The following is an 11083-nucleotide window of genomic DNA, read 5'->3' on the forward strand; positions in this document are numbered from 1 at the left end:
ACACCCCATGGGATGGTAAAGAGTCAGACAACCGAGCAACTAACACTGTCACTACTTTTCATTACTTTTCTCTTTCTTTTTTCATTACTTTTAATATGAACTTAAAGAAGGTCCCTTTCATATCTATTTAAGCCATGAGTTTATAATTTTTCACTCTCTTTTATTTTTTGGCGTGGGGGTGGAAATGTTCCACATTTGAACAATTTTTTTTTTTTTTGTCATTTACAATTTGTTTTTTTCTTCCTTGTCCAGTCTTCAAAAATACATTTTGGAGTCTTAAAAATGTTACCATTCCGTGATGTCAGGCTTGAACAGCTTTGTGATGGGAGCTCATCTTGGTATGGTGGCTGTTTAAGAGGAAAAGCCAGGCCGGGTCTGTGTTGAAATATTCCATTTACAGGGTGAACTCGGAAATAACACCTATAACCCCTGGAAACACTGCAGAAGTCAGCAGCCGCATGGGCCAGCTTTTCACCTCTGAAGGGACCTAGGAGGCTTGATAGCTGTTTGCCACGTTTCAGCATCCCTGAGAACAGATTCTTCCACTTAAAATGCTATGGCTCTGATAATTAAAAGAGTCTCCCATTGCCTGCCTCCTGGCTGTGCATTTCTCCTCCATCACCCAGACTGTTCCTGTCCTGACCCCGGTAAACCCATTAATCAGACTTGGGAACCATTTTTACATAGAAGTGGCCGTGAGTGAGGTACATGTGTGTGCTTGCATGCTGACTTGCTTCAGTCGTGTCCGACTCTTTGCGACCCCATGGATTGTAGCTTGCCAGGCTCCTCTGTCCATGGGATTTCTCCAGGCAAGAAGACTGGAGTGGGTAGTGATTCCCTTCTCTAGGGGATCATCCTGACCCAAGGATTGAGCCCGGTTCTCCTGCATTGCAGGCAGATTCTTTACCATCTGAGCCACCAGTTTCCCTAAATGTCCCTCAGTGGCCACTCCAGTGCCACTGCCATGAAGGGGAGAGAGACAAGGAAAGGTGGCAGCAGGAGCAGCCAGACCTGGTTAAAATACACCACCCTGTAAACTCCATGAACGTAGGACCTCCTGGACACAGGCGGGGCCGCCTCCAGGGGCTTATGTGGAGCCCATGCACGGGGATCTTTGGGGCTTGGGCTTTATCAGCCTCAGCCCCTCATCCAGGGCTCGGTTCTCAGCGTCCTGCGTTTCCCACCGGAGGACCTGCTGCCTCTCTGATAGGACTTCTCGGGTAAGTCAGTGTTCCTTGGTGCAGCAACAAAAACCTCCCGTGGCCGGGCGATAGAGGAGATTAACTGGAAGGAGATCAGAGAGCTCGCGCAGTCAACACCCAGACTGGGGAACCGGCTTGAAAACAGGGCAGGCAGGGGTCAAGATCTAAGTTAAATGTCAGGTTGCTGCTGTGGGAATGGACGACTTGCAAATGCCTCTCCTGCCCCCGTCGCGATGCCGCGCCCTGGGACTGAGGGACCTGGCCAGTGTAGGTGCTGGAACTGGCCCTCAGAGGCTCTGGGATGGTGAGGACTTAACAGGAGGAGACTCAGGGAACTCCTGCAGTCTCTGGAGGGGAGATCTCCTTGATTAACCAAGGCGTCCTGCCAAGAGGGACAGTAGGAAATTGCAGGGTCTGAGGAACCAGACTGGAGGCTGGGTGCACCCCTTCCCGACCATCCAAAATATCCGGTGCGTGAAAATAGTGACCACTTACTGCGTCCTCGCTGCGGGTCACAGACAGCTGACAGGGCACAGTCATCTCAGTGACCCTCGTGAACCCGTAAGACCGGCGCTAGTATGGTCTCCGCTTCGAGGACGCCAACAGGGAGAATTAGAGTGACTTCATGATTTGACCGGGCTCCCCTGGTGGCTCAGACGGTGAAGAATTCGACTGCAGTGTGGGAGACCTGGGTTAGATCCCTGGGTTGGGAAGATCCCCTGGAGGGGGGAGTGGCAACCCCCTTCAGTATTCTTGCCTGGAGAATCCCCATGGACAGAGGAGCCTGGTGGGCTACAGTCCATGGGGTCGCAAAGAGTCGGACACGACTGAGCAATTAAGCACATGATTCAACCAGCGTGCACGGCCTGTGTGTGATGGCGGCCAATTCATCTGCCACCCTTCCCGTGTGACCCTGAGTTCCTGGACCTTCTGTAACATTTTCTGTCAGGAAAATAGAAAGAGAATTTGGTTTTTCCTCATGATAAGATTTATTTTACGATATCGATAGCTGGGATGCACACCACATGTAATTTCACACAGCCATTTTGGCAGTGTGTACTTTTGCTCCATAATTGTATCTACAAAGACAGGATGTCTCAGAAATTCCTTTTTAGCACGCCTTCTCTAGAGATAAATGTATAGCATATTTTACGATGATATGTGCTGCAATTTCAAGCAGATTTCTTAATGAGGGTTGTTCTGACCAGACGTTCATGAGAATGGAACCTCCCCATAGACTAGCTTCTGGTTATGTGTATTTCAAACCTATTTCTTCTCCACCAGCCACGACCCACTCACTTCCAGTGACGTTCAGATGTCCTTACAGCTCTGGGCCTGCGTTTTTCTCCATGATGCCAGCCAAGCTGGCACAGAGGGTAGTGGCAATACCCCTGAAAGACATGCCTTTGCTGAGACGGCTTGCATTGACTCAACTATACGTAGAAGTGAGGACTGTGAACCTCATAAATTCCCATGAAGCCCACACTGCAGGTGCCACCAGCCCAACCTTCCCTTAGGCAGGTCCCCTGATACCTGCGGCTGTGCCAGCATCACGTGGCCTGAAGTGGCAAGTGATGGAGGAAGAGTTGGCGTAGAGAGAGCCTGTGGTCTTAACTGGTGTAGAATATAGTAAATTTTATCGAAATATAATGGTGTGAACAATTTCTAGGGCTCCTCTTCTTCCACATGCAGCTGAGGGGCCCTGTGCTGGCCACTTACCCCGAGAGGTAAGGTCCCCTTCATCACCAACCATCTGCTTTGGATGGGCCACTTGGTTCCTGTCCAGGTCAGAGGAGGCGTGCATGGAACATGCAGTTTGGGTCAAAAGATATGTCTTGAATCATAGCCTTCCTTCCTTTCTTTTCTTGCTTCTTCTTCTTCTTCTTTTTTTTGCTTCATAGTATGCGGGATCTTAGTTTCTTGACCAGGGATTGACCCATGCCCCCTGAAGTGGAAGTGTGGAGTCTTAACCATTGAACTACCAGGGAAGTCCTGAATCATAGCCTTTTATTCACTGGCTGTGTGACTCTGGATAAAACGGTGACCTCTCTGAGCCCCACTGCTATCAGCGCTACACAGGTATTGGTTATTCTTATGAGCCAAATGAGTGCTTACTAAGTGCTTACGGCATGCAAGGCCAGTACTGGTGCTGGGTGCTCCATAAGATGCCTGGAATGACTGCTAAAGAGCTTCCCACCCCTCATGTTCCCCTGGGACACACAGACCTAGGGATCCGAGCTGAGATGGGAAAGGAGGTGACCCAGGAATCAGAGGACATGGAGAGCATACCTGCCTCCGGGGGCTGTCTATCCCTGGCTCCTTCAGTGAACTCCAGGGGGAGGCTGGGAATGGGGGGTGCCCAGGAGAGGCTGGGATGGGGTGGGGGGCCTGGGGAGGCCAGGATGGGGTGAGGGACCCAGGGGAGGGCAAGTTGGGATGGGGGGCCCAGGGAAGGCTGGGATGGGATGGGGGACCCAGGGGAGGCTTGGATGGGATGGGGGACCCGGGGGAGAACAGGACAGGATGGGGGACCCAGGGGAGGACAGGATGGGGTGGGGGACCTACAGAGGTGTCAGAATGGGGTGGGGGACCCATAGGAGGCCAGGATGGGATGGGGGCCCACAGAGGTGTCAGAATGGGGTGGGGGACCCATGGGGAGGCCAGAATGGAGTGGGGTGCCCACAGGTGGGCCAGGATGGGATGGGGGATCTGGGGGAGGCTTGGACAGGATGGGGGACCTGGGGGAGGCTGGGATGGGATGGGGGACCCGGGGGAGAACAGGATGGGATGGGGGACCCAGGGGAGGACAGGATGGGACGGGGGACACAGGGGAGCCCAGGACGGGATAGGGGCCCAGGAAAGGCTGGGACGGGATGGGGGACCCACAGGGAAGGCTGGGATGGGATGGGGGACCCATAGGGAAGGCTGGGATGGGATGGGGGACCCGGGGGAGAACAGGACGGGATGGGGGCCCACGGCGGGGGCCAGGACAGGGTGGGGTGCCCAGGAGAGGCCAGGATGGGATGGGGGACCCATGGGGAGGCCAGGACTGGGTGGGGGACCCACAGTGGGGCCAGGATGACGGGCCCCAGGCCCATGCACACTGGGGTCTTGGTTCCTGGGACTCCCAGCTGCACCGACTGGGAGGTTTGCTGCCACAGTGTGCTTTTTACAGACGATCAACGAGCCTCTCTCTTCCTTTCTGAGGATCTGACCATCGTGCCAGCTGGCTCAAAGCCTCCATCTTTCAGGAGGAGCTTGGGAACGGCTTCGTAAGGAAGCCAAGGGAAGGAACGAGGTGTTCTTCCACTTCTGATGCACAGAATAGCCAGGGCCGGGGTCCTGGGAGCCGGCCTTTCCACTTCCTGTCCAGGAATCCTGGACACTGGACAGAGGCAGAGGGTGTGACGTGTGCAGAGTAAGAGAGGCGTCCACTCTGGTCTGGACCCAGGAGACGGCGGAAAGAAAGAGGGAAGTGGGGAGAAGGGCACTGCCCCCCAGGCTTTCCCTCTTGGTGCTTTGGCCCCAGAAAGGGGGAAGTGTTTGGGGCAAGTTGAGGGGTGCAATCAGGGTACAGACTTTCCTTCTACTGGGCACATGGGGCTTTGGGAGGCAGCTGTCTCCAGCTGCCTCCCCCCTCCTGGGGCACAATCCCCTCAACAACTGTCCCCTCAACTCCCGTGAGGCCGGGCAGGGGCTCTCCAGCTCCAGTGTGGCTTCATGGAGGAAAGCGATCAGATCCACCGAGGGGGCTAGGTCACCAAAAGACAAAGTCCAGCGGTCAGGTGCTGGCCACATGGAAGACAGAGCCACTTCATGATCGGCGGTCAGCAGTGGTAACTCAGTTGATGGGCTGCAGCCTGCAGGAATGGAGGGGGTCAGCTGGTCACCCGGTGGGAAGTGGACCAGGGCCATCACCCTGGGGCCAGCTGCACATGCCCAAGGACCAGCAAGGGGTCGCAAAGTCACACGAATTACATCCTACTTCCTGTACTAAGATGCCCTCTTGGAGGGAGGAGGCTGGGAGAAGGGACCTTCTTACCCAATGGGATGCAGGCTACCTACCTGTAGAGCCTATTTAGATAAGTAGCGTCAGACAGACCAGGGTTGAAAGCTTCCACCTGCCTTCTAATCAGAAGATCCTCCTTGAACAACAACAACAAAATTACTTCATCTTTCCAACTGAGTCGCATGGTGAGGTCTTGGACATGACAGTCAATGGGAAGCCTTGGAGGGTGGGAAAGAGACCCCCACATGATGAGATACAAAAAGCCTTCTGGGCTCCCAACTGCCAGCCAGCCAGGCAGGCTGGTGTCCAGGGTCCGGAGCCCTCAGAACCCCGGGTCGGTGGCGGTGGTGGAGGTGGGCGTCTCCCTCCCCTCCAGCTCCGGCTCCTCCCTCAGCGCCCTGCGCAGCACGGCCCCCAGGGGCTCCCGCAGACCCCGGCTCTTCCGCCTGCCCACCAGGAAGTAGATGACCGGGTTAGCGCTGCTGCTCATGGACGAGAAGAGGCGGGCAAGTAGGCTGAAGACAGTCTTCGTCTTCTGGGGCAGGTCCAACCAGGAGATGAGGAACCAACAGATGCCGAGGGGCAGGGCGAAGGCGAGGAACACCAGGATGCAGACCAGGACGGTCACGTACACCCGCGTGGGCCGCCGGTGGGTCGCTGTGGAGCTCCTCTGCACCCCCACACAGAGGATGAGGCTGGACCCGGCCATCAGGGGTGTGAAGACCCCCATGAGGAGGATGCTGATGACCAAGTCTATCCTGAAGCACAGCAGCTCGTCCCGGGCCAAGAAATCACTGCAGAGGAACATGGCCACCGTGTTCAGCAGGAGGGACAGTGCCCAGAGCAGGGCGCACACCACGGCTGACAGGTGCTTGGGCTGGTGACACTTGTACCACACCGGGAAGAGGACGGAGAGGCAGCGCTGCATGCTGATGGCGGTCAGCAGGCTCAGGCTGGCCGTGTAGGTGAAGTACTTCATCCTGCTCACTATGTCCAGGGCCGTGTGGCTTCTGTTGACCAGCTGGAAGCAAATCAGGATGACCTTGGAGGCCATGCAGAGGAGGAAGAGGAGGTCCGCCACCCCCAGGTGGAGGATGTAGACACTGAAGGGGCTCCTCTGCCCCTGGGAGCCCAGCAACCAGACCACCAGGCCATTGCCCACAAAGCCACCCAGGCAGGTGAACAGGACCATGGCACTCAGCACCCAGTAGGCTGTGCCCAGCTCCTCCACCTCGATGCTGTTCTCTACCAGGGCCGGGGCCTGGAGCAGAGTGTGGTTCATCCTATGGAAGGGAGATGGACCAGTGTGAGGTTTTGCATTGCTTAGCGCCCCTACCACAATTTTCTTTTTGCAATAGACGACAGTTGCTCCCCGCGGCTCCCACCCTGCCTGGATCTGCCGGCTAATCCACCATTGCAGACTCAGAGGTATTACAGATGCCTTCTGTCAATGAAAGGGTCTCTTCTATCTTGAGTTTAGGTTCTTTTTCATCATGAAGAGATAAATTGACTTTTATCAAAGGCTTTTCTGTATCTATTGATAGTGTCATTTTTTTCACACATAATCTTCAAATTCTGGGAACTAAAGTTTTTTAAACGGGACCTCAGGTACAAAGAATAGTTTAATTACATGCTGGCTTTATGGCCCACCGGGATCATCCAGCCACTGAAAAACAAATACAACCCTTTATTTATTTCTGTTCCCCCCTTCACTCCACCCTCCCCTCCCCTGCCCCAACTCACATCTGTTTTAACCTGTTTAATCGACATCCTTGGACATCTGACTATCTTTCGGAACAAGTGGCTTCCCACAAGTATTTTTAATTTACACAAATGCTGTGATTTAGAATCCGTGCTGTTTTGTTTTTTTTTTTAACCTCAGCAGTATGTTTCTAGGATCTCCCCGTACACCAGTGGGACTGTTTTTGAGCTCACTGTTCTCTGTCATTGGTTTGTCTGTTTCTACAGCATTAACACACTGTTGTTGTTTTTGAAGTATACACGGCTACCCGAGTCTCTTCGCTGCTCACCTGAAAGTACCACAACAGTGTTAATCGGTTATGCCCCAGTGCAAAATAAAAAGGGTAAAGTTTGGGGAAAAAAATAAATACTGCTTTTGATAGAGAAAAACAACAATAACAAAAACTAAAGAATCCTTGGCTTTGTGTGATCCCCGAGAGCCTCACCTGACGGCTGCCAGTCTCATGGTGCTTCATCTACTCTCCACAGTCAAGGTTTCAGCCAAGGACTCGAGGGGACCTTCTGCAGACTTTTGGAGTTCTTTCTCCAAGTAGCTGGTTTTCTTCTCTCTGGTACTCCTTCTCACAAATTCCAGCCACTTCCATCTCCCCAAAGTCTGACTTCTGTATCTTTAACTCAGGGACACCACCATGCTCTGCCTGGTTTCCCCCACTTCCTGTACTACTTTCCAGAGTAGCTCCAGGCAGAAAACTGGGGTGATACTAATTTTTATTAATCAGACAAATGACCTCATTTAGTTCATCATACCTATCACTTGGTTGAATATTTGATTGTCTATGCATCTCTCCTCATACCTCTAATTTCTTTTTCATGTCTTATAGCATAGCCCAGACACCTAGTATTATGTTTAACAAAGACTGGAATCAGGCATGCTTTACTTCTTCCTAATCTTTAAGAGAATGTGTTTAAAGTTTCTCCATTAGATACGATATTTGCTCTGAGTTTTTGGTACTATTTTTATTCAAGGTGAGAAAGTTCTCTAGTTTTTAAAAAGTTTTTTTTTTTTTTTAATAAATGAGTGATGGAATTTATCACAGTTTTTTTTCTGTGATATGTACTTAATAATTTTCTTTTTTTTCTCCCTTATCTATTTATGTGGTGAATATGTATTGATATATTTTCTGGTGTTCACTTGTCCTTATATTTCTAGGATAAACCATTTCTACTTTGCTCTGTTTAAAAAAAATTTTTTTTCCCCCTCTTGGTGCTCTGATTTTATTTAGAAAATTTTCACCCATGTTCATAAAATTGGCCCATAATTTTCCCTTCTGGTACTATCCTTGTCTGTTTTTTATTTCAAAGCTGTAAGATTATACAGGCTTCATAAAATGACTTGGAGAAAGAGCTCTTTTTCTCTACCCTCTAGAACAATTTGTATCATGTAAGGATTATCCTTTTTTGAAGATTTTGCAGAAGGTAAAACCATCTGGTCCGGTGATTTTTAAATGAGTGTTAGTGGATACACATGGCTTTAGGAAAAAAAACTACAACTACAATTTATTTAATGTTTTTGGTTTATTTAGATTTTTAAGCTCTTCTTGAGTTAGGGTAAGTTATGTTATTTTTCTAGAAAATTGTTCATAGTTTCTGGTTCCACATTTATTGGTATAATACTTTGTACAGTAATATTTTAGTATTTCTAAAAACCTTGATTCTGCTCATCATTTAAAATTAGTGACTTGTTCTTCTTTTCTTTTCTTTATCAGTGTGCCAGAGGTCTGTTTTGGGAACTATTTAAAAACAAACCACCTCTGTCGTTTCTTTTCTTCCCATTCCCTTAGTTTATCCTTTTATTTCTTCCACTTTCTTTGGATTTACCTTGTGATTTTTTTCACCTCCTTGTGTTGAATTCTTCGGTTATTAATTTTCAAATATTGTTCTTTTTCTAACATATATTTAGGGTTATAAACATGCTAGTAAGTATGTCCTTAGATGTTTCATGACTTACGTAGCGTTTTCATTGTTGCTGATGTCTAAATATTTTGCAATTCAAAACATTTAAAATGTAAGTTTCCATGAATCATTTAGAAATACATTATACAACGCATACTCTGACTATCTTTTGATATTGATTTCTAATATCGTGGTCAGATCATGTGGTCCGTTATTTGATATTTGTTGAGACTCATTTGGTAGCGGGGCTGCTTTGTTTACTCATTTGGTTTAGTACTTTATATGCTCATTTGATAAAGCTTTCAAAATTGCATTGTTTAAATGATCTATACCCCAATTAATTTATCTGCTACAAATATTAACCTATTATGATTGTAGTTTTGTAGTTTTTGTTGTTTTTCTCTTTCCTTCGCCTATTTTGGAAGGTTTAGTGTATGTAATCCAAGATTATTATATTATCCTGATGAATTGTACCTTTTATGTAATGACCCTCTGCATCCTTATTACTTTTTTAGTCTTAAAGTCTATTTGATCTGATATCATTTTTTAATGAGAGTTTCTTAATCTCCCTATTCATCCCACTTGTGCTTTGCAATTACAGATTTTCCTCTACAGGGATACTGTGACTTCTCACGGAGTTGCCAAACTTTTGCTGCCCAGATGTTTGGCGTTGGCTTCTGTTGGGCTTGCAAAGGATTTCTCTGGTCCAAGATCTGGTTTTTGTTGGATTTGTTGGCTTGGAGATTTGGTGTAAATTCAGATTCTACGCCTGTAAATGGTTAACAGTTTGGGGCTTGGTTACTCAAATTGGTGCCCAGCTCCACTCACTCCCTGCCCCCTGCTGAACCTTAGGCAGCAGGAAGGTGCTAACCGCATCTGGGTAAACTCTGCTTTTGTTAAGCAGCAGTGTCCTCCAGGTTCTGGCCTCATGGAGGTCCCCTGATCAAGTTCTTTCTTCCGCTTAATGCAGCTCCAAGGCTAACCCTCAGCCCCTGTCCCCTTCCTTGCCCCAGCCACACCTAACCTCTGCCCCCAGAGCCTCTATCCATCTGATGTATCCTGGGCATCGGCTCTAGCTGGGAGTTTCCTGGGGCACCTGGAGATTTCCCTTCCTGTCCTTCATCTTTCAGCTCTGTATCCTATTTGGGCAAGAGGGAGGGGATTGTTTCCTCCCAGCTTTCTTTGTATCCAGAGTAAGCGGATGGCACCCATCACACGGACACCAACCTCCACAGATTCCCTGTGGCTACAGTCAGAAGTCTTTCCTTTGGGTTCAACACAAGTTTAAATAACATTTACCAAATTTATACTGTGTACTACACATATACAATAGCATATCTATGTGTATACGCACACAAAACCTATACCTACATACAACACACAGAGTTTATACATATATGACACATGTGTGTGTCCCTCAGTCGTGTCTGACTCTTGCAACCCCTAGACTGCATGTAACCTGCCAGGCTCCTCTGTCCATGGGATTCTCCAGGCAAGAATACTGGAGTGGGTAGCCATTCCCTTCTCCAGGGGATCTTCCTGATCCAGAGATCCAGGATGCAGGTCTTCTGCGTTGTAGGCAGATTCTTTACCATCTGAGCCTCCAGGGGAGCCCAATAGCGCATATATAGGCATATACATATACACACACACGCATGCACATAGCAAACACACGTAATACTGTACATACATATAGACAGGGTAAAGATACATATGTAAACGTAGACATGTACACAAACAGCACATGTGCATACACACACAACACGCACATACGTGTATTTAAGTGTACACAGCGCACAAGCAGAGCCCATTACAGCAATGACTCTGACGGACAGAGCCCATCCTCACAGAAGGCACAGTCTATCGGCAGAGGGGAAAATACACAATCAGACGATTGCCCCCGGCCGCCAGGCATGGTGGTGGAACGGGGGTGACTAACGAGATGGGGACTCGGAGCGTGGGTGGGGCTGGGAGGGTCTGAGGTCCGGGGGGCAGCTGGGAGAGGCCAGGTGAAGGGGGCTCAGATCCCACTCCCCCGGCCCCTCCCCAGCCCGCGGACTCCTCCTCTGTGCTGCCAGCCTGGGTGCTATCGCCAGGTAGCCGCCCGCAGGGCTCCGTGAACACACATTCATTCAAGCCGCACTACGTGAGCTGGGTTGGGCTGCTCTCCCAGGACCACATCCTCCCCTCTGCTGAGCAGGGAGGTGGGCGGGGAGAT

At 49.7% G+C, this 11083-nt stretch overlaps 1 protein-coding gene across 1 annotated transcript; it reads right to left on the minus strand.

Moving 5' to 3' along the window:
• Positions 1–5533: 5533 nt before the first annotated feature.
• On the minus strand, positions 5534–6493 carry LOC109554148 (mas-related G-protein coupled receptor member D-like). Its single transcript, XM_019954457.2, has one exon. The coding sequence runs from the start codon at positions 6491–6493 to the stop codon at positions 5534–5536; it is 960 nt and encodes a 319-aa protein (XP_019810016.2).
• Positions 6494–11083: the final 4590 nt, after the last annotated feature.

This window comes from Bos indicus, chromosome 29 (assembly GCF_029378745.1).
Source record: "Bos indicus isolate NIAB-ARS_2022 breed Sahiwal x Tharparkar chromosome 29, NIAB-ARS_B.indTharparkar_mat_pri_1.0, whole genome shotgun sequence".
Lineage (NCBI taxonomy): Eukaryota > Metazoa > Chordata > Mammalia > Artiodactyla > Bovidae > Bos > Bos indicus.

What these genes read in the sequence shown, in the direction of transcription:
- LOC109554148 (XM_019954457.2), bottom strand. Translation starts at nt 6,493, where the DNA reads ATGAACCACACTCTGCTCCAGGCCCCGGCCCTGGTAGAGAACAGCATC.